This window comes from Zootermopsis nevadensis, unplaced genomic scaffold, assembly GCF_977971745.1.
Source record: "Zootermopsis nevadensis isolate Lab colony 2312 unplaced genomic scaffold, Znev_1.0 Znev_ptg000016l, whole genome shotgun sequence".
NCBI classification, from domain to species: domain Eukaryota; kingdom Metazoa; phylum Arthropoda; class Insecta; order Blattodea; family Termopsidae; genus Zootermopsis; species Zootermopsis nevadensis.
This window is the reverse complement of record NW_028259148.1, coordinates 15,982,277-16,006,693: the sequence shown is the minus strand read 5'-3', so window position 1 is coordinate 16,006,693 and position 24,417 is coordinate 15,982,277. Positions and strand designations below refer to the sequence as shown.

Genomic DNA, 24,417 nt, shown 5'->3' with positions numbered 1-24,417 from the left:
AATATCCCAGCAGCTCCGGTCACTGTGCACAATACTCACACATCAACAAAACTAAATTCCTTACCTTGGCAATTACTCACTTATTAATTAGTAAACACATCACATTAAAGGCTCCACAGCACTACACACATCACACATGTAACAAAACCACTCATTAACAAAACCTTATCACAAATAGTCACCACCCTCGTCTACAAGCTATACCTAACCTCCAATTTTGATGTCCTATGAACAATATATTCACTAGAGAATCATGAATGCCTCTAGCATACCACAGATACTGCAATTATGCCAATCTCTCACCGCACATAGGTCTTTCAACATATCAAATCTCACATTTAAGTTCACAACATCTGAAGTACCTAATAAAATTGGACAGACTCATCTCTCTCACACGACAACCACATCAAATACATTCTAATGCTCATGTACTCACACAACGAATGCCTCGTTCAGACTGATATCAGTTTCTTGCGGATACGATGTTCCTTCTTTGTCCCAGCAGGTTTAATCTTCTGACATCAAGTCGGTCCGCCAACTGTTGCCGCACGTACTTCAATGCTTGTCTGGCTGGCAGTACGCAGGTCACGTGACAAACAGCATGGTGCTCAGTAGAATCTGAAGGATCATTCTGTTTCTCGTAATCTGCTACTCCCAGAAAGAGAAAATACAGTCACATTCAAGAAATCAAGACATCACACTCTTCTAAGAGCACACAGTTTTACTTCACCAAGCAGTTAACACTCCTACCTTAGCCAATGAACAAGCACCTTCCATTTTCAGAAGACAAATTCTGTCAAGTTCATTACAAACCCATTCACAAGTTAACTTTAAATACGGGTCACGACAGTGTCACAACCAGCGACCTGACAAATTCTGAACTCCCTCACTCACAGATTCATACTGGAGCCTTTCTTTCCTCCCCCCCCAGCAAATTTAAAGCATTCGCCAAGTGGGCCATTATTCCACACGTCATAATACTGCAACTACAAACTCTACAACTCACACACATCACGTCAGTCCCACGCAACTTCTGTTGCCACTGATTCAGTGGATATTTAACGAACAGTTCGCTTGCCGTCTGTTTGGAACCGAGGATGTTGATCGCTGTCTCCAAGATACACGGCTCCCTCTCCTCGTGCCCCATTATGACAGCAAGGGAGTCTACAAACACCAGTCGGTCCATGCCCCTCAGGTTCGCCTGTTTTGATGTCATGGAGAAAGGACCTAAATGAAAGATTAAGAAATGGCAAGCCACTACAACACACCCAACATCTGTAGCACTTCTACTACTAAGGTGAATTCAACCGACAAGGGGCAAGAGGTAGCCGTAGCAATTAGATTTTTTTTCCATATCACCATCAGTAATGCCACTTTATCATACCTTCTGGAAGCAAAGGTGGAAACTTCACCATCAGTAATATAAATTGTTTCAATGTTGAACAATCTAAATTTATAAAACTGAACTCACCAGCTACCTGAGATATCGCCACCATTGTGTAGTGACAAACAAGGAACACACCGTCGTAACTCTTTCATGGCTGCAGCAACAAACACTCCTACCAACATACACAACAGGCCTTACTGGCTTTTCCAGATATGAAGCAGACGCTTTCAACAAGTTCACATACTAAATGTGGTTTTAAGAGAGATTTCAGGTTCTCACAGTGGTCTTTGGGTTCTAACACCACTTGGACTTACAGAAAACCAACACCGATTATGGTTTTCAAACATTTAATGGTTCGCTATATCAGCTGAAGTTATCCTTGTGACTAAGCGCCATGCCATGAGGCAGTGGGAGCATGGAGGTACACTCCATGCATTCTCAATTATAGAACAATGTGGAGGTCAGCCTCAAAATGTGGTTCCTTAAACTGGCAAAGAAAAATCACGTTCTTCATTGTTTCTTTGTAGTCTCAATAGAAGAAATTGACAAGTTCTTTATTTCATTAAAACCATTTACTACTTTTCAGGAAAAAAGGTCTTCTTCTTTCAATAATGACATTGCAATTCAGAAAATAAGTTCATTAAACAATTTACTCAAATGGATGAACTTGCCTGTGACTGCCATCTGGTGAGTGGCTCTGGCTTGCTTGTCCTGCAATCTGCACGCAATCCCATGGACTGCGGAGATCTCCACATGTGGATCATCAGAACTGCAACGGCGAATCACAATGAGTACAGATAATTACACTCACATCCTAATGTTCAGTGTACAAAATGTTGGTCACAACAGTGGCCAATGCAGTAGCTGCTTCCTAAATCAGCAACTGATGTAAAAGGGGCAGAGAAAATGGGAAATCTGGGTTTATGATATGAGAAAGAAATACATTACGTGCAGATGCCTCCTGGTACTGGCAGGATACTAAACACAAACTAATTGTGATACAGCCTCTAACAGGCTCACTGTACCAGTAAATAATGAGTTCTGGGTGCTCAGAGAAAGATCTATACCAGTGCCTCATAGACTGCCATGGGACTCGCTTACAATTCTGCGTTGAAAAGCCAGTGATTAACAATCTGTTATGTCATGTTAGTACCATCAGGCTGGAAAAACATCTTTTATTTTGTACACTTTTTTAATATCAAGAATGAGGTTAGTTTTACAATATTCTTCTGCCTCCAACTGCTCTTATATACCTTGGACAGGAGAAAAGCTGCTGCACTGTATTCTCATCTTCATTAAAATTCAGGGATGCCACCAAGAAACAGCAAATTATTTCCCAGCACTGACGACGGTAACGGATCCGTCGTGCTTGACTTCAGAGCAATACATGCTGTCTCCACGACCTGGAAAACACAAGCAACAGTTTCAAGTTATAACGAGTGACAACGCAGGCCAGATTCACTGGTAAGGGAAGTCAAATGTTTTAGTTACAGTAACTTTCAAGTACTGCACTTACTGTAATACTCTAAACACCTTTTCTCCACATCAGGGCGCATGTCATATTTATTTCCAGAACCTTTGGGTTTCATGGACACCAACATATCATTGACTAGACTTTAATTTTGTAAGTGGAAACAAGTTTGACAAATCTCAACAATAAAATAAAAATTAATTACAAGTATATAATTTTTGTATAGTCTATGCTAACCCTAATAAACGTATTATACGCGTATCAAGTCATTTAATGATCTTCCACCAACAATTAAAACTCTAAATGATTTAAAGGTGTTCAAGCCTGCATTTAAATTATTTTTCATACTTGAATTGCAGAATCTGAAGGTTATGTACATTCACATGTGAAACACATCCTTGTAATTGTGTCAAAAGTACTGAAGTTTATATGTATTGTATGAAATGATTTGTTCTCCATCCTTTGGTTTAGTCCTAAGAAGGATCTATGGAATGTAAATAAACTGTACTCTCTAACATACCTGAACAATGCAATTCCTTATCCAAGTCACAAACACTACAGGTGCTTCGTTCTGTCTGGTTCTTCACATCTCCAACTCCAAAAAAGCTGCTTCCCCATCACGCACACAACTGATCTTCTGAAACGCTGATATTCAGACAAATTAGTCCTCCATGTCTTCGTTGATACCAGTAAACACACACTACAGCTACAGTTCACATGAAAGTTGCTACTCAGTACATCCCCTGATCTCAAACTACTCTTTGAGACAGACTAGGCACTCCCACTAAATCTATAACCGTACACCTCCTCGGAAAGCAAGGTAATCGCACGAGGGCCTGAGGTCTTCCTTGTGGCATTGTGAGGCATGCTACGAACACCCCATACTTGGTCACTAGGAATCAAAAGTGGGCAACGGCTATAGTATCCCACATGCTTGCAGGCACTCCTACCTGAAACAATACCAAATACCAAAATAAATATCCGCATTGTGACACCAGTCGTAACTGCTACTACGAATGCACTCTACACCTCATCAATAATCAACTGGCCAACTAAACCAACCCTCCATGCAACCAAAATATTTCACACTTATGTCCTTCACACAAGGGAAAGATGACACACATCAATTCAAATTAACTTCCACGCCCTGGCAATATATATGAGAGTAAATCTGCACTGGACTCAGAATGCATCCTAGCAACCAAAGAAATACAGAGGGGCAGAACGCCCACGCCATTTTATCATAGGCAGGGACGGCAACGTCTGAAAAACAGCGAACTCATCCGACCTCCTTGTCATAGCAGAGTAGTAGTAAACTACGTCTTACGCAGGAAAAGTCTGAGAACTGTTGGACAAAAAACAATCTTCCACGTGCCAAATTCCTGTTGCGATAAGAAGTGAGCCTGCCAAGTGTACTGAACATACTCCACTGATTTCCTGGCAAGCAGTAGGCTGGTCAGGTGACAGACAGCTTTTCCCCGAGTAAAATCCCAAGGATCAATTAAGCTTCTTCTCTCAGCTATTCCCAGAAAGACAAAATGCATTCACTTTTAACTAACACAAATGCAAAAATAAACAGCATTCTGATGACGCAGTTGATTGAACATGTACTTTTGTTCTTGGGGAGGGGGGCACACCACACACACTTCTGAGTATATAAATGTCACTTATCAATGCCGTAAACGCCTCATGGCGTTTATTTATTTGATTCCTCGGGAATCATCGACACATAACCTCAACCGTTAAACGATAACACCCCATCATTCCGTAACCTGATGACAGCCCACCTAGATCGCTGTTCGCACACATAAACTTACAGCACCTCCAAGACTCCGAAGACTAGACTCACGCTTACCAACACACACTCACTCTCACTCACTCTCACTCTCACTCTCTCTCACTCTCTCACTCTCTCTCTCTCTCTCTCTCTCTCTCTGTGCGAACTTGACCACAGCGAATTATAGTAGCGAACCCAGTAAACTACGTATTGAGCGGGAACAGAAGGGCAGCCGAATGGCATCGGCAGTTCGAGACCCAGCGGATTCTTACAGTAGTATTAAGTGTAGTATTAAGTTCTAAATATAAAACGAGGGCAGGACTGAACCGATTTCTGATTTCTGCCCTCTAAAAAAATAATTGAGGGTTAACGGGTGGGTGGGGAGCCGAAGATGAGAGAATGAGGGGGTTATGCAAAAATATATTTATGAGGGAGCAGCCAAAGGTGGTCCAAACAGACATCATATCAATCAACAATCTTTAACCAAAATGTGTTCAAAGCACTTGAGTCGAAAGAAAAAATCCAGCCAAATAAATCAACAAATCTGTCATCTACTGGGCATGAGATTTTTGCAAGCAAATCCAAATTCATAACAAACACCACACGCCAAACTTACAAGTTTACAAGTTTTAAAACCTTTATCCTTGCTTAACACACCACAAGCACAGAAAATACCCCGGCAGGTCACAGCACTACATAACAAAAACCAAAATCACTTCACAAATAGTCTCCACCCACGCCTACAAACGATACCTATACCAACTGGAAACAGCAATAATGTCAATCCCAAACTGCATTTACTTCTGTCAACATATCATCTCACACTTACAATCACAACATTTAAAGTGCATCCTATAGGTCAGGTAATTACACACTTCATTCATTGTCCCATCAGGTTTCCTGTTCAGATATCAAGTCAGTCTGCGAACACACTCAACAGCTTACATGACAAGCATGCAGGTTTGATGGTTTGATTTATTTCGCTGGATTGTTTCTTTTTCGACTCATATGCTTTGATGTCTGTATGTTGTTGGTATACCCCCAACTGAGCCCCCTTTTATATATTTGTGCATAACCCCCCTCATTCTATCATATTAGGCGCCCCACCCTCCCGGTAACCCACAATTATTTTTAGAGGGCAGAAATCAGAAATCAGAAATCGTTTGAGTCCTGAGTCCTGCCCTCGTTTTATATTTAGAACTTAATACTACTGTAAGAATTAAGAATTAATACTACTGTAAGAATCCGCTGGGTCTCGAACTGCCGATGTCGTATTCCGCAGGCCAGCACGCTATCCATTCGGCTACCAGGCTCCTACAAGATTACGATTCTGGATCTTCCTGATATATCGATGCCCTGCATTTCCCGCTCAATACGTAGTTTACTGGGTTCGCTACTAGAATTCGCTGTAGTCAAGTTCGCGCAGAGATAGAGAGAGAGAGTTGGTAAAATTTGTTGCGTGAATCTAGTCTTAGGTGCTGTAAGTTTATGTGTGCGAACAGCGATCTAGGTGGGCTGTCATCAGGTTACGGAATGATAGGGTGTTCTCGTTTAACGGTTGAGGTTATGTGTCGATGATTCCCGAGGAATCAAATAAATAAACGCCATGAGGCGTTTACGGCATTGATAAGTGACATTTATATACTCAGAAGTGTGTGTGGTGTGCCCCCCTCCCCAAGAACAAAAGTACATGTTCAATCAACTGCGTCATCAGAATGCTGTTTATTTTTGCATTTGTGTTAGTTAAAAGTGAATGCATTTTGTCTTTCTGGGAATAGCTGAGAGAAGAAGCTTAATTGATCCTTGGGATTTTACTCGGGGAAAAGCTGTCTGTCACCTGACCAGCCTACTGCTTGCCAGGAAATCAGTGCAGTATGTTCAGTACACTTGGCAGGCTCACTTCATATCGCAACAGAAACCTGACCTGCCTACTGCTTGTATCACAATGTTGTTGCACATTAAATCCCTTACCAGCTGTAACATTAACTTCACAAAGTTTACAGAACAGAATTGTTCCATCAGAACTAAAATATTCCTCACCGAAATCTTTAATGAAAGCTCTTAACTTTGCACTTTCAGAACACCACTTTTGGCATCTGAACTAAATGAAGGATTCACTGTAAATGCCCGAGAAATGTAGTTTCAAGTAAGAATTTCATACCCAAAATATGAATTTTATCCTCAAAATATAACCAAAATGATCCTAACCATGAATCACCAGTATTGTTCCCAACAAACTGTGGTCAACCGGTGTCCTTGAAGATCTAAACATGATTTTGTGATTGTAAATAAAATTTTCATGAAGCAGAGTCCTTGAGAAGCTAATAGTAGATCATACAGTAAAGACTGCACCAAACCCTTAATTTAGTATGACTCCTTCTTGTTCCTGTACGAACAAATATCTTTGAACAGAATGAGCAGTTGATTGATCCACTGGTTGCTTAGCCGCCTGACTGTGATTAAGAGATCAAGTGGCTAAAAGGGTGAATGAACTGACTAATTGATTCGTAGGCTATTTAATAATTATATTTCAACCGTACAAATTACTTAATACTAAATGGGATTAGGATTATTGTGAATGGAGGATCCAAGACATGAAATTGTAATCTGAACAAAATTAAACAAACAGCGATGCAAATACATAGTAATTAAATGGCTAATTTGAAGGAAAAAAAACATGCACAAACAATATTGATTATATAACTATCCACTGCTAATACTAAAGTGCCACTACATTCCTTGGGCAACACCAACCACCCACTGGTTTCTTGATTTGAACACTTTCCCAAAAAAACAGCACAATTCATGAAGCTCCTCATTATGTAATTTTCTCTCGCTGCCTGTATGTTTCTCTTAGTTACATGTATTCTGCTCATCACAGACATCAGTGCAAGACACCAAGTTTAACACCCACACAAAACAGCAGGTGAAATAAGTAGCCATTATTATCTGTAATTAAGAACTTTTCCAAAAGCAGGAACTTTGAACAATGAAGCATGAACTGGCCTTCAACCTAATAGAGGAAATAAATGTCTTAAATATACTGTCTCTTAGTATAACGATATTGCACAGTTCAGTATCACCTCACAATTGAATAAATATAGTCATTTCTTTCACTCTGATGTTGGAAACATACATGGCACCTATCACACCGTGCAAAGACGTCCATTCGACACAGCCCACACTGACAGGTTAATATTTCCCACTTATAGGACCACAGTTCCCTTGTTCTGTAGTGTCCTCTGTATCAATGAAACATTATGTCCATGTGACCATGCACTCTTTCTCCTACACAGTAACAATTCTAAGGCCATGTGATATCCCCAATTTCATCATGATCATGTAGTGACTGCTTACCATAATATACTACCAACATAATAAACAACAGGAAGCAGCAATTACCTGGCATGTCACAGCATTAGTGGGGGAGCCTACACAGACAAGACATGCAACATAAATCACATGCGTTGCGCATATGCGCATGCCAATCCAAATGTTCTTGGATCAGCACACAAGAACAAAACACAATTCTAACACACATGAAGAATCACAGCAAGGTGAAAAATCACTAACACACTGTCTGACCGGTATTCTACACTACTGTGAATGAAACAGTGATCCACAGAGCAATAAAATTAATTTAGTGTCCTACAAAACAACTCATTACAAAGATGGTTGCCTGCGACGTTGCACAAACTGATTTTTACATTAAATGGTGCAACAACCTGCAAGACAGCCACCTCCATATTCACTATCATAAGAACCTCAAAACTCAATTCAGTAATGGCAGATGACAAAGTTAAAATGAACAGAAGATCAAGAGAACTGAAATGGTAGATATTCACACCAAATTTCACAAAAACCAGTCAACTGCTGTGTAACTGAATCAGGCTAGATGGACATACACATGCAGCTTACTTAATTAATAAGACTGCTTTATAAGTCATTCAAAAACCACTGGATCAACTGGCATATTCTGATACACTATGATCAGATTCAACTGGAAGATCTGAGGAAACTGACAAAAAAAACCCTCTTCAGTCAGGACAGCAAATCCCCTGCTGAGACTTGTGCATAGGACGTAATTCATTTGAGAAACAGGAGTGCTAACACAACACTGCTATAATTTACTGGTAGAATCACTCCTTCCCAAACGAGGATTTGCACAGAATAGTTTTGTCCATGTACTACACAACAATTCAGATCATTTTTTCCTTACGCATAGGAGATATTTATTTATGGGGGATTTACACTAGTGACAGACTTCCTTCCTGTTGCTATAAAACAAGTTTGTGTCCCAAATTCCCCAAACCCTATTTCCTTCATGTATTCTAAAACACAGGTAACCCACAAATTTAGCATTCTGTACTTGCTATAGTACATTCTTTTCCAACTGAAACACATTTGCTCATCTTACATTCAGTTCACATATGAATAAAATGGGAAGAACCCTGAGAGAAGGCACAGACAGACCACAGAAATCACGTCCACAACATTCACAATAACACTCACCTGCGAGCTTCTTCATACTTAATCTGCTGTCGCAAGAACACCGCATTCTTCAGCAGTTCCTGTATGTTACCAAGGTTATCCTCTGCCCCCTCCATAGACTTCACTGCCCTGGAGAACAATACAACTGCTGAAAAAACTACACAAAGTTCTGGGAAGGTCTTGTGATTCTCACTTTTCTTCCAAATCATATATATATATATATATAGATAGATAGACACATGCACACACACCATATTTGGCGACTTTGTGTCAGGACTCAGGATCTTATTCCTTTGCCAGGCAGAAATGTCAAATGAATGAAGGTCTAAAATCACTAAGTTAATTGATTAAATAATAAGCTTTCCTTGTAACATAAAGAAATTACACTTCACATAATTCAAAATGTCAACTAGAAATGAGCAAGATGCTGCTACAAGCCTGTGGAAAAGTATTCACTTGGGAACAAGGTTCCTCTTGAATACTAGTGAACGAACAGAATTTCCTTTAAACCTTACCCAATGGCATACTCCACATCGTAGCAACGTCCCTGCAACTCATGATGCAGTCTGGTAACTTCTACCCTCTTCTCCACCATCGGGGGCAGTGCTTTGCAATGTTACGTATATAAGTTCAACATAAACAACTCAATCCATGTTTGACACGTTTTCAAACCTTTTTTAACTTTCATTTCCAATTCCGGGTCTGATGACAGAGACATCGACATGATTCTCAACACAGTTACGTTATATTACCGATAACAAAGCACATCCATATGTGCCTAATAATTATTCCAAATAATCGCATACGAAGTACAGCCGATTAACAAACTACAGTTCTGAGTTACAAAGCATGTTACAAACTATGGAACTTCTAAACTTCCGTGTTTAACAGTGAAGCCAAAACAGTTTCATTTTAACATTGGCAACGGCTGGAACGGTATATTTTATCGTCATTAACTTTTAAATTGGTGACAATGAAGGGAACTGGAACTAATTTTTAAGTGCGGTCATTGCCAGTAGGAGTCGAATTACATGCTTTGTTGCTTGTGAGTTGGCAACGAGTTGGAAGTTTTGATAAAGAAGTGCCATTCCGTTGGGAAAGATTCGAAGTACTCGTGCGTACAACACGTTGGGGAGTGTATAAATTAATATTTCGTTAAAAGTCTTGAAAGAATGAAATTTATAAGTATTTTTGTTCTCGCAGCCCTAGCTGCTTATGTAGATGGTAATGAGGAAGAAGAAACGGGTGCCAGATTGCTAATTTCGAAACAGATACTGAATAGATATCTGGTTGAAGACATGGACATAGTAGCTGGGATATTTAGATGTCATATTGTTTCAGAAAAATTATCGTCCGGTTGTTTTTGCAGAATAGAAATTTTTACATATCATAGGCCGTTTATGTTACAAGCCAAAGAATATGGAGCATCTCATGATAATATTGTATTTAGTACCCATATAATACCAACATACCTCATAAACTTGTTTGATTATAACACACAACATTCTTTGCAGTACACACTATATAATGTTGGCACAAGTACTGCTCTTGGTGTTAAGCTGAGTGACAGTAGCTTTCACAAAGAGGCCTTCACTTTGGTGGGTGGTCAGCTCAACATCAAGATTGACAGGATCCCTGCAGGGACAAATGTATCTCATGTAGTAGTTGTCAGACCAAGGAAATATGGATACTTCAACTTCACAGCTGCAGAAGTCAACTACAGACCAACAGAGGATGCCTCTGAAGTGAGTTATCACTTGCATGGACCGTGGTCAAAATTTATAGAAATGTTTGTAATTTCCATTGTGCTGGTCCTAAATTATATATTTAGAATGTACAGGAAGCCATTGTAAAATAATGAGCATAAAACACAAATTCTTCAGATTGATAAAATGATTTTCATTTTGAAACATTTAAATATTACTTGGAAAATCCATCTATGGACACCATACTTGTTTCTGTCTGCTTCTCTGATATTCAAAGCTCATAATTAAAATGAACTGAGGACTGAATATAGCTAACATCAAAGCTAAAATTGAATATTAATCTCCAAACTTCTTACAAGTCTTCCAAGTGGTGTTCCTCAGGTTTCACCATCAAATTTCTGCATACATTTCATTTTTCCAGAACTTCTTGACAAATACATATGCCACAAAGCCTGTAATCATGTAAAATTCCTAAGTTTATCTCTTGTTTTGTTTTTTGGGTTTCTGTTAACATCGTCACACACTGCTCCTGTAGGACGCAACAGAAATGCATAACAAGTCTTTCCGTTTCAGCTGCAAGTGGCCGTGACAAGCGAACCCGGCGAGGGTCTCATCATTGCCTTCCGTGACTATGATAAGAAAACCCTGTCTCTCAAATGAGATACAAACCCAAGATCTGCCAGATATGAAGTAGGAGAGTTAACCGCACAGACAAAACGTTTAACCGATGAAAGTTTTAAGTTAGTCTGTATAAAATTTACTCTCTAACAGTGCTGTAAATCCATGACAACTGTGTGATACATACTCCAGGTGGCAACAGTATTGCCATCTTTGGTGATGTTGTACTGGAACACACCACCGATCTTCTTGGCACGCTCTGGGTTTGCCGCAACCCGCTTTTTCAGCAAGTCAAACACACCATCCGAATCCAGCGCTGATGTGGATGCCTGCACCAACAATGCAACCTCACATTACAGTTTACAAAGCCACCAACATCATACACCATTTCTGCATGTCTCTAGGAACCTGTTAACTCTCTGGTGATAGAAAACGAAGGTCGAACATTGCCAATACCAAACAGTATCACTAGCTGCAGGACCAAGCCACTTTGGCACAGTTCAAACACATCTGTATTTGTCTAAGATCCAGCTTAATATTATCCTCCCCTTAAATTCTCAGTCTTACTTATGTCCAATTTTTTTAACAGGATTCCCACCAAACTATGCATACATTATGTGTTTTCATCTTATGAACAACACATTTAGTCCTTTAGTTCACTATCCTAAGAATCCACTTATTTGATCCTTCAAGATCCCAAATAATATTTGGTTGTTTTCAAACACAATTTAGGTTCTTCACACAAAGAAAGAAACCATATTTTACAACCATACAAAAGTGGAAAAATATGGATATGATGTAATTTGATCTTTAGCATTACTGAGAGTAGTTTCGATGGTTACACACTCTGTAATCAATAATGAGTACTTCCTGAACGTGTTAAATATTTATGAATACTATATTTTTAGCTTAAAAACAAATGCAAAACAATGTTCATATTTTCATTCTATGTCAGGACATGAGATGTGCCTCTGAACTACAAATTCCAGTTTTCACTTCCCTCACCTTGGTGGACCTCATCACAGCAGGCATAGTGACTGACTGATGCAACCAGCATACATCAGAGCTACTCACTTGTGTTTCTTCCATGACCTTGAACACAGCTACTGTACTGTACTGTACTGTACATGTTATCAAGACAACCTTACATGTAGGCTAAAGTGCAAAGTCTTTCCTGCCTCCTTGACAGTGACTCAGCTAGTCAAAAAACTTACTGCTTTTACAAAACAAAGGTTCATTATTCTGTTAGACAAAACACACACAAATGGCCATATCATGACTCGGCTCCACCCCCAGCTTCATGCCAAAAATTTTTTCCAAGTCTAAGCCAATTTCTGACCTAATGACATTTTACATAAACAAGTGTAGTGAAACAATGTATTCATGTGACAACTTCTCTTTGTCTCCCACAGTTCACTATTCACAAAGCACTAAGTGAACTGTACAAATCGTGAAGTTTCTTCCTCACTTTGCCCACTGAAGATGCAAATATCTTGAGAAATTGATTTGCAGATATTTACCATAAGCTGGAAATGTAACTAGGAAAGAGAAAACAAAGAAATTCCATAGAGCTTTTGAGTAACCTCTGAAGACCAACTAGGAAATTAAAGAAAATAATTAACCCCTTCAGCCACAGTGAAGGTGCATAATATTCTATCAATCCATTGTTACCTCAAAGAAAACACAACACGTCTCCACGACAACACTAAACTAGTTAATGCTGCTTAGAGAAATAAATTACTGTTTATTCTGAGATCAATATAAAACCCACATTATATATTCTGTGGGCAAAATGCAGAGATAATGACTGTTACAGCAGGTGGTACATACAGTTACAACTCAGCTTTAAAGGGTTAAAATGGATCTTACTGAAGATGTGATACTAGCAATGCTGTAATGTTTGGGATCTTAACAAAAAGGAAACATAACCTTGTCACTGAGAGTAAGAAATTGCTAGGCTGAACAATGCAGGTTATCACAAGATAACAGAATATCAGTTACACTTTATATCGATTATAAACACAACTTGCAATCTGTAGGAACAAACACCACACAGCTCAGGCCTGCCTCATGGACTTATCTTGAACCACTTGAACACAATCCACAACCTAACACCCAGTATTTTAAAGATCCATTTTAATATTACACTCCCATCTATGAGTTGGTCTCTGAAGCCATCTCTTCCCTCAGGTTTTCCACACAAAATTCTGTACTCATTTCATGTCTTGCTCATGCATGCTGTATGCCCTGCCCATCAGAGCTTTCCTATCATTTTACTAAAAATCCAGAATTAAATCTTATATTTGGCTCATTAAACCCACACTAAATTAAACATTCTCCAAAACACAATTACAGAATTTACATCAAAATGTACATTTATATTAAGTAAGCTTTACATGCAAACAACACAGCTCAAATGCTTCGTCTTGTTTAGTAGCAGTGTACTGCATAATCAAATTGCATTTTTCTGTGAGGAACCTGCAATATGTGTGACCTTTTATTTCCACTGCGTAGACATGAAATTTAACACAAAAATTTCATTGGAAAAGCTGAAAGGAAAACAGTACTTGGGAGATCTACACACACACAGACATTACTAAAATGCACCTTAGAGAAATATGATGTGAAGAAATAGATAGACTCAACCAGCTCATGACAGAGCATAAGGGCAGAATTATGTGAACGTGGTGAAAGGCCAGCAGCAACAAAATTTCTCACCAGCAGAACAACCATCATCAAAGATGATCTTGGCCCATCAGTCAGCCACAAAAACGTACCTTGTGCTGCGGGACGGATGCCTCGGTGAGATCGACATATGCGCCAGATATCACCACGCTCCCCGTCTCTTTCACCTTGGTCTGAAAGTGGATACGGTTCCCCTGTTGCCACATGTCAGTCTGTAGTGTCTGCCCAGGGATAACCGGCTTGCTGAACCGAGCCTGTAAACCAGTGACAGTCATCATTTTCTTCATACCCTCACACTCTGATGGCCTGTGTAGTGCAACGATCTAAACCATATTAATGGGGATATCAGGTTGCATCTCAGTCCAGTTTCTGACTATCCTTCTCAGGCTAATCAGAGTTCTCCTCAGTCCCTCCAAAAAACTTCCAGCATAGTAACATGAAAATTAATATTACTGCCCCTTTCCAAATTCATACCCATTCATTATCCTCTCATTCTATCTGATGCTATATAACCTCTGAAAATTAAACACATTCATGAAATAACATCATATTTAACAATCTCTCTGATGGAAAAAAGTACAAAGAACTTACAAAGCAACAAGATGATAAAATTAAAAAAAAGAGACTGAAATGGTAAAATGTTATGAACAGTCCTCCGGAATTACAACTTAGAAATATACTATCAAGCCACACCATTGCACCATGCTTCACATGAATATTTTTTTACTTACCATAGGCCTCCCTTAACGTATCCACTGTGAATGGGAGTCACGGTTATGAAGTATTCCAACAGGGATGCGAGAAAATAGGAAAGCATGTGGAAAGAATAAGAAAGTACAATGACTGACATCAACTGAACTGTACATCAGACACGGAAGAGGCAAGTGAAAAATGCTGTGAACACAAACAATCCATAGAACAACAGAAAGAGGGTGCTGGAATGTTATCATGAGAATGTGAAAATAGGAAAGCCCCAAAAAGAGATGTTTCTATTACACACCTTTATGGCTTTGAATTTGGTTGGATCATTATCCGCATACTGCTGTAGGACATGGCGGGCTGAGAAGCCCAGCGAACACAGACCGTGCAGGATGGGCCGATCAAATCCACCAAATGCAGCCACATTCGGGTCAATGTGAAGTGGGTTGCGGTCTCCAGACAGTCGGTAGAGTGCAGCCTGCAGGAAATAATGTTGAAGTGAAGAAACATTGACAATTAATTTGTAGGTGTGTTTATGATCTCTCTCCATACTAAATTCTACAGACTTAGCTGCAGTGTTTCATTAGTCATAATTTTCACACACAGCAATAAGTGCAGATTCAAAGCAGTCAGCATTTTCAGTCTACATCAAATAATCTTAAGGATGCACATTTTACAAAGCTCTATCACCACAAATATGTCAAGATCTTAATTAGATTGTGCTTCTTCTCCATATTTTACATGTTAGTACTACTGACAGAAGAAACTAAAAATACATACACAGAATAAGAAAAGTTACATTCACCCCCCCCACCCCCCTCAAAGAAAAATAACCAAAGAGCCTCACACGTAACACATGCTTCCCTCTATTCTGACCTGATCAAGAGACGTGTGTTGCTCAACAGACAAATCAGGAATCCGCTTTGGTGGTTCTGCTGTTGGCACATCATAGGGTGAAGTACGCTTGTCTGTAACACCCTTCATTCCAACAGCAAATGTTGTCAGCAGGGACTGTGCCACCTTCTCACCACTTTCATCAAATGTCTCCACTGCAATAATGACAACAGACAGCAACTGAATTTGTATCACCTTGAAGACTAGACTTTTAAACCACTTATATTCCCCCTAGCCTAGACAGATCAAAGAAAAAGAGACACGTTACAACTGCACGAACCAAGTTGACAGAAGTTACAAATGGAATGATCATACTGCACAATTTTATCTCACCTTCCACCAGCACAACAGTCCCGGATCCCTTGTCCAACATATCCACCACCTTGCAGTGCACCTCAAGAGTCCCTTCAACTGTTGATGGGACGCAGAACCTCCAAGTACTGCTCACCATGCAACATCTGGCAACATAGCAGCAACACGATCCTCCTCAGTCAACTCCAATTATGTACTCAATCGTTTCTCATTCCTTTGTGCCTCATCAGCAACCCTAAGGTTCATAATCCAATCAGTCTCTACGTCGAAACCACTGAACTATCTTTAAGTTAGCAGAACTTCTCGAATCCATTTAGTGGAAAGAAAGAAAGAAATACTTTATGATATATCTGCAAAAACAACTGAATACTGTCATTTGTTTACATGACCGAGTGGCATGCCAGTGGGAAGCATCTACACTCTGTGCAGCTCACTGAATCAGTGTGAATTCTATCCTCACTCTCTCTATGGTGCAGGATATTCTTTGAAAAACTGACTGTATACTTGGCTTCTCAAAAAATAGAACACTTTCTTTATAGAAGCCAAAGGTTCATCACTGAGTTCACAAAAGCCTGCCATAAGACTAACCTGAGCCAGCTGCATCCAGTTTGCTCCATAGATTCCTATCTCCCAAAGGTCCATCTTAACGCCATCCCACCTACGCCAATGTCTCACCCACAATCTCCTCCCTTCAGGCCTTCTAACCAATATCTTGTAAACACCCCACCCCTTAACAATGCGTTCCGCATGTCCCGCCCGTCTTATCCTCCTCGATTTAATCGCCCTAACAGTATCAAGTGAGGGGTACAGTCCGTGAAGCTCATAATGCAATTTTCTTCCTGCCTCTTAGGTCGAAATATCCTAAACACTCTGTTCTCAAAGACCCTCAATCTATGTTCCTCCCTCAAAGTGGGAGACCAAGTTTAACACCCATACAGCACAACTTTTGTATCTTTAGTTTTCTTGATGTGAGATGAGAGGACAAAACATTTTGGACTGAATGATAGCAAGCATTCCCCGAGTCCACACCACACTGCTCAATTACAACTTCACTAGCAAAGAATACGACCTGAATGATCCTCCGTTGCACTGAACAGAAAAACAACTCACTGCAGTATTATTTTTGCAGAAGCTGGATCTGCTTTCATTCCATGAGGACCAGCAGACTTTTAATTTCTTCCTCACTGCATGTACAGTGAACTAAACAAGTCAAGTGCAATGGAGACTGGCTATTATATTCGTAATAGACAAAGCACAGGCAGTAAAATGTGCCTTGCGTTAAGATATATGGACATGTTCAGCTGCGAAGGCAAGAAATGCACATACAGAGATGAAAACACAGCAAGAAGATTGTGAGGTGGCTCAGGGTTGCATCCGAAGGCAGGCTTCGAAATGACCGATGCTGAACCTTGCGGTTATCCTCAAAAGAGTCTGCTTATCAAGACATAACCTCACTTACCCTGGCAGGATTGAAATCCCTGCCACTGAACACCTCAGCAGTAACACTAGACTCCATCACGGCAGACAAGCCTTGCAACACGAGGAACGTCGGCAACGCAGAGAAGTCTGCGTGGCCTTCATACAGGAATCTCAGGTCACTTGGGTTGGTCACAGTGCTACCAACTGCAATAAAACAAACACATTACTTGTCTGTCACACTGTCACAAACACACGCACATAATGGCACATTACTCACCTCCCAGTGCATACAGGATCAGGTCACGAGGAGTGTATTGGAACTTTGTCACAACACTCTTCTGGAAAGGAAATCAGGACCTTAAACCATGTTCACAGAATAAGTGTCACCAAGAAGACAAAAGAAGTTCAAGTCTGCACAAAGATTAGCCACCATCAATACTTGGATGGCAGCACCAGCCATTGCCAAAACTAATGTACACCTCATTTAACAAAATACTGGACCTCCAGTGGCGTAAGCCACAACTGAAGTAACGTAAACCACGTACTACAATTATGGCGACGGGCTAAAATCCTGTACACAATAAACAAAATTAATTCTGCTCATTCATACGTCTTATACTACACTCCCTCTATACACCTCCACTGGATGGTGCTTAGACACAGGGGTAACTTGAATAATTACTATCTGAAAGCATATGCAAAAAACTACATCGAGTCATAACTCACGCCATCAGAAGAAAGCCCAGAGTTCGACTTCATCTGCTCCAGAACGGTCATCAGGGTACCAGATGCCTCCTGGATGGACTCCAATTTAACGGCAGCAGACATATCTGTCACCTTGCCCCAGTTCTCACGTACAGCCTCTGGCGTCACCAGCTCATTCATCTGTGCACGCAGCAGGCCGCCCGGTGAACGCACCAGATAACCTGAAGGTTGTCAGACAAGAACGCATCCTGATGGAAAGTTCTGCCGACACTCAGCACGGGAGGTAAACGGTTCTCTGCTTGTCTATCATTACTGCGCTTCATGGCTATTCCAAGCTGTCTCACTGAAATCAGGACCCTTGAAACATGAATCCGGTCATTCTACCGCTGTTGACACATCTACGGAAGTCCACATGCAGATTCTGCGACTTATCTACGATTGTGATTTGCAGTGAAAAAATCATTTCTGCATTTCACTGAAAGAGCAACAACAGACCCAACCTTCATGACCCTAATGAAATGCAGTCCTGTTTTGGACGGCATCACATGACTCAGAACCAGTGGTGTCGTTACAGGCATCGAGCATATTCCGAACAGGGGTGCCACTGACACTTACATTTTCCTGCCCAGCCAGCAGCAGACTCGATGATGGAGCCAGTCTCCTCACAGGATTCGTGACACAGCCACGCGACGACTGGCGCAATCAGCTCTGGGCGCAGCTGCGCAAAGAAATCTGTGCAACAAACAAGTGACTTATCAGTATCACATTAGTGTTTATAATCATGAGACAATATTAAAAACTGCTGATAACAGATCTCCAAAACATGAACTATTTATTACAACTGATAATATGACAAAAGGGTGAATATACTTCCAAAATGCACTGTTTGCATCATTTTGATGTTCATTTATTGTAAACAGAAGTGACACACTGTCAGGCTTTAGTATCAGCAGCACCCACCAGGTGGCAGGATGTCTTCAGTAAGCCGGGATGCCGCAGTTGGCACAATCACATTGCAGTGGATGTTGTCCTTCCTGCCCTCTATCGCTAACGTATTGTTCAGACCAACCAGCCCCATCTTGGCAGCACTGCAACCATAAAAAAAACATACATGGACTCCTCCCAAGAAATGCATAAAGCGGCCATCGCTCACACCAACTTTCTTATTTGAGAACAACTTTTCAGCCGCACAAATTACACAGTCCTGAAAGGAAGAGCGAACTGGAGAGGATGTAGAAGTGACCCTCGGTTATATAACACACTAACCCAGCATCTGTCTTGAGGAACTGTGGGGGAAAACAGTTTCTACCATTTCTGGCAACCAAAGACAAACTTTTATTTTTATAAATAACCAGAATGTTAAATCAATATTTCATAGGCGGGGGGAGGGGTGTATTGTAATTAATACTTTTAAATCCCAAAGATATTCAAAGCAGAACAGATTAATGTCCACGATATCACGCACACATTATACAAATGATCAATCCTATGAAAGATAAATATACTGAAGTGTCACTAACACCGACCTGTAGTTTGCCTGCCCAAAGTTCCCATATAGACCAGAATTGGAGGATGTCACAATGACACGTCCATACTTTTGTTTACGGAAGTGAGGCCACGCGGCTCGAGTTGCCTTGAAAGCACCTGTTAGGTGTACGTCCTGAATTAAGCCTGCAACAGTAACAAATGATCATTAAACCTCAACAGCACTAGTAACTAGACAAAAAAGCATGCAAAACCATCCCTGAACTCAAGAAATCTACCATAGTCCCTTTTCTTTTGGCCTCCTATACAATATCAACAACAGACAAAACAGCTCGGCATAGCAGACAGTATTTGTCAAGGTTTTCCTCAGCCTCTCTAGGCAAATGCCATGGACAGTCTCTTGAAACTGGTCAGAACCACAATGATAATAGACGCTTGTGAATTTTAACTCTTTCAGAATTAGTCTCTGCAGAAAAATGATATTCCAATTTCACTGAACTATCAGACTTTAAGGTAAAATGGCCCCTGGGACAGCTACATAATATCCAGTCATTGGCGCTCTTAGTTTTCTGACTGACTGACTGTAGCAGTCCAAATACACTGAAAGTACCCCACAATCTGATATTATGGCCAAGAATAAGATTTAATCTCAAACATACTCCAGTCTGCGTCACTAATCCTGGAGAATGACTTGTTCCGCAGGATGCCAGCATTGTTCACTACCACATCTACTCGTCCAAACTCTTCCAGAGCCGTCTGTATAATCTTCTCTCCATTCACCACAGAATCATAGTTGGCTACAGCCTTGCCACCTACCAGAAACAAAACAATCTACGATACAAATGCAATCCCGCGGTGCTGCGACTTCACCGTAAAACAGAAGTTGGAAAGGAAAGGGAATCAGATGGAGGTGGTAGAGGGGGACACAAGGAAGCAGTTTGTAAGAAGGAAGGAGAAAGAGAAGAGGTGAGAGGACAAACAAGAAACTTACATGCAAATGCAGTAGCAGCCAACAAGCATCATAATGCACTAAACCCACCTTTGTGCCGGATCTCTTCTACAACACTGTCTGCTGCACTGCTACTCTTCCCATCGCCATGGCGACCACCACCAAGGTCATTCACCACAACTGATGCTCCACGCTCCGCAAACAGCAGGGCATATGCTTTACCCAGGCCTGAAACATAAAGTCATGGCTGGTCAGAATTATGAGGAACTGGCACACAAGAAATGATAAGTGGGTGAAACGACACACAGAACTGTTCATTGCAAAAAGTTGTAAGCAAATGCCATGATTAATACGATTATGAGACAATGGAAACAGACAAATGATAAAAGAGAAGGGTATTAACTCACCTCTGCAGTGCACACATCACATGGCATGTGGAGTCTCATCATACTTTAATATTATCATGACAACTTTTATCCATGGAAATGGACACACACAAACTGGTACAATTAAAACTGGAAACATACTGTTGTAGCAGCCCACACCCTTCAATTTCATATTTTTGTCTTAACAAATGAGGGAAAGAACTATATTTTTTTTGTACAATATAGTCATTAATGAAGCTGAAACCGCGAAGACAAGAACGATAACCTAAAATAATTTCGACAAGAATTAAATATTTCCGAAAGAAAGTCTTGCATACTAAAAAAGCGATCAGGCACAAACATTATTTTCGTGTACGATAATCACCTGCACCAGCTCCTATAACTACAACCACTCGGCCATCGAATCGCAGATCTGTCATGCTTAATAGGGCCCTACAGAAGTCCGAACCTGAAACAAGACGAAGTTACGTGACCAAACACACGGATAAGGTAGTACAAGTGCAAGATTAACCAGTACTTCGTACCTTGTTTACTTTCGTGTGTATAACTGCGAAGTCATCGTCAAGAAATAATGTAACCGTTAAAATTATAATACAACGCACAAATTGCTAAATCTTACTACGTACGATAAATCCGCCGCTGTCTAGTCGTAGACTCCAAGACACAATCCACTACCACGAGATCATCACAGTTTGTGTGCTTGTGTTTTCAGACCTTCGCATCAGATACGGCCAGTCTGCTGTCTGACATAACTGCAAAACCTCTGTACAAGAGATATGTACTGTACTTCAAAACAGGTTACGAAAGTGATCGACGCAATTTCGCTAGTCATTCTTTCCCATATCGATATATTTAGATTAATGCAGTGCTACCAATAGTATCAGTAGATCTAGCCCCGCGCGAAAATGTTCGAAAGCAACAAATGGCATTTTACCTGTCTGAATGTAGAGTTCCCAAATTGAGATATTTCCTTGCCCTACTTTCACATTTTATACCTTGTATCATAATATCCCATAGAAACTGTACTTACTGTTTTTATCTTTCTTAACTCATGTCACAGTTTTCCTGCCTATGTTATTAATACAGAAAAGAAACAAGACTAACTCAAAAGCATGAAGTAACAAGGGGAATATGCTTACTGCCTTCATCACCAGAGAGATCGCCTAATAATGGTGTCAATTTATATTACACTACACTGCGCAATATCCCACAACGTTGTCATCTTCACACTCTTTTCCCATGAGCATCTGCTCTACACAAGGAAGTTAAATCAGCAACTAGGATGTGTCTTACTGAAGAACATTAGGAAAGAGCATGCAAATTGCAACAATGAAAATTTAATGTGATACTGAAAGCTGAATAAAGCTAAAGCAGTGTTAAATGTATTTTTTATAAATTACTATGATATTTTAATGTCCCCAGTCCAAGACTGTGGGATTTCATGTCAGTGACAACTTCAGATCAATTTATAAGATGTCACTAGCAAGATGGGATGTCTTAAAATTCAAGGTCGTGCAGACACATGTTCATGAATTTCTTATCTCATACCATCACACTGACAGTCCCGAGTTTCAGGCACACAAAGTTACAGCATAACAAAAGCATGCGAGTCACAGTAAGAATTGAGGTTCTCACAGTGGCGAGTACGAATATGACTCGTTTTCTGTGTTGTAATGCTACAACCCAGAAGGCAGCCATCTTCATGTGACTCACAATTTATTTAACGATGCTGTCACTAGCTGAGACTATATAATGTCGAGTGAGAGGATGATAGTAAACAGAGAATTGGAAAACATGTGGACAGAAGTGATCATGGCCTAATTTAAGGAACTATCCAAGCATTTTCTGGAGGGATTGAGGAAAACCACAACAAGCCTTCGTCACGATAGCCAGTCTGCAGGCCAAGATCTGAACCCAGGACCTGCCAAACATGTAGCAGGAGTACTAACCATTCAACTATGATGTTTTGTGTGATTCACAAGATACAAACAATTTTATTACACATAATCAACTGGTTACCGTAGTAAACCGACGTTTCGGGAACAAACTCTGTCCCCATCTTCAGGGTTTGTTCCCGAAACGTCGGTTTTACGTGGGCAAGGAACTGAGACAATTGTCTGGATGTCGGATCTCGCGTGGTGGCAGATTTTGAGCAACTTCAATTCTATCTCCGATAATGACAATGACTTCGTGGATTCAAACTTGTTACCCTAAAATATGAAGCCAGCGAATGTGAACATTTGCCAAGTGAACTCTGAAAACCAGAGATGAGCTAAATGTGGAGCGGAGAATTTCCCGAAGCGATGCCTACCGACGCCAGTTCGCGTTCAGTTTCATCAAAATCCGTTCAGCGCTGTTGAGGGCAGCAACCCGAAAGTTCGCTACGCGGGGCATTCTCCTCCTGAGCCAGCTTTATCCACACAACCTACTTCCCTCGCCGGCCCGCGGTAAATTCGAGTAAAGATTCCTGTTAGTCCCCGGGTCTGGATTAATCGAGCAGGGCGAGTTATTAAGCGAACGACCAACATTCCGTAATTCTTTGGCTGGCCCAGCCCTCGCACAACGCCGAAGGCCAGATCACAAATAGCGGTCAAGGTCAGGGAACCGTCTCCATGGAAACAACCGACAGTCGGAGAGACCCAGAAAAACGACTGGCGGCATTTCTCAGGAACTACAAGAAAGGAATTAGCACGTCTCTCGAGCAGCTGACAGTTGCCTACACTTCCACGAAGGATCATCACCGCATTCCCCAGAAGCTGAGGTCCGAACTCCATCCGAATTAAATTCAGACACTGTGTAAGTTCCACGTATTGAGATTAAGCAGATGTAACATGAGAGCGCCCTCACAGCTCGCAACTCTGCCTCCTGTGATAACAGTTTCCTTATGATGTCATCGCCTGTAACGAGATCACGTGTGAGGTCGCACTCATAAAGAGAATGACATCAGGCCACCTTCTTCGATATTATACATAAACTTCATGATCCCAGGGCGCGTGAACTTGATCTTGTCTTGAGACTGAATAAAACTCTTCATATTATTATCTACAAACTGACAACCTTCAGCTATTTCAATCTGCCCGCCAATCCTACGAAATACTACCAACGTCTGAGGAAGCCGATTACCAACTTTACCTCAGGCACTTCCAAGCGTTTTACAACTGCACGACGCACCTTCACATTCTCCCGCCCGCAGTTCACAATCTTCTGTTTCCCGTCTCCTCTCTAACAACGAATGTTTCCTACTGTTTTGTATGGGTGTGAAACCCGGTCTTTCACTTCAAGCGAAAACACAGACTCGGGGTGTCTGAGAAGAGAGCGCTGAGGGTAATATCTGGACCCGAGACGGATGAAGTGACAAGAGCGAGGAGGAAACTGCGTTATAAGGAGATAGGAATTTCGTTCAGAATTTGACTAGCCGACCGACCGAGGGCTG

The 24,417-nt window shown here is 40.8% G+C and overlaps 1 protein-coding gene and 1 pseudogene across 10 annotated transcripts in view; both read right to left on the bottom strand.

Annotated features, from left to right (window-relative positions):
- LOC110841051 (transcription-associated protein 1-like) overlaps positions 1-4,722 on the bottom strand; it is a 44,980-nt gene extending 40,258 nt beyond the window's left edge. The window contains exons 1-7 of one of the 9 annotated variants that reach the window (XM_087349787.1): positions 4,646-4,718; positions 3,379-3,808; positions 2,641-2,790; positions 2,059-2,156; positions 1,472-1,559; positions 1,007-1,227; positions 437-645 (exon numbers count right to left, since the gene is read on the bottom strand). In XM_087349787.1, coding sequence (XP_087205913.1) covers positions 1,059-1,227; positions 1,472-1,559; positions 2,059-2,071 — 270 coding nt within the window. In that variant the 5' untranslated portion in view covers positions 2,072-2,156; positions 2,641-2,790; positions 3,379-3,808; positions 4,646-4,718 and the 3' untranslated portion in view covers positions 437-645; positions 1,007-1,058. Of the gene's footprint in view, positions 1-436; positions 649-1,006; positions 1,228-1,471; positions 1,560-2,058; positions 2,157-2,640; positions 2,791-3,378; positions 3,809-3,920; positions 3,941-3,980; positions 4,166-4,185; positions 4,439-4,645 lie in introns of those variants that run through there. The other 8 variants (XM_087349788.1, XM_087349785.1, XM_087349784.1 and 5 more) reach the window with 8 other exon arrangements.
- Positions 4,723-5,821: 1,099 nt separating this feature from the next.
- LOC147873797 (peroxisomal multifunctional enzyme type 2-like) lies at positions 5,822-21,762 on the bottom strand (annotated as a pseudogene). Its single transcript, XR_015535358.1, has 18 exons — positions 21,611-21,762; positions 21,349-21,432; positions 20,689-20,826; positions 20,309-20,461; positions 19,691-19,835; positions 19,125-19,252; positions 18,780-18,896; positions 18,186-18,385; positions 17,737-17,797; positions 17,500-17,663; positions 16,062-16,180; positions 15,711-15,883; positions 15,136-15,312; positions 14,228-14,389; positions 11,638-11,779; positions 11,189-11,284; positions 10,599-10,761; positions 5,822-9,255 (listed from the first exon to the last, which is right to left on the bottom strand). The product of XR_015535358.1 is annotated as a peroxisomal multifunctional enzyme type 2-like (transcript).
- Positions 21,763-24,417: the final 2,655 nt, after the last annotated feature.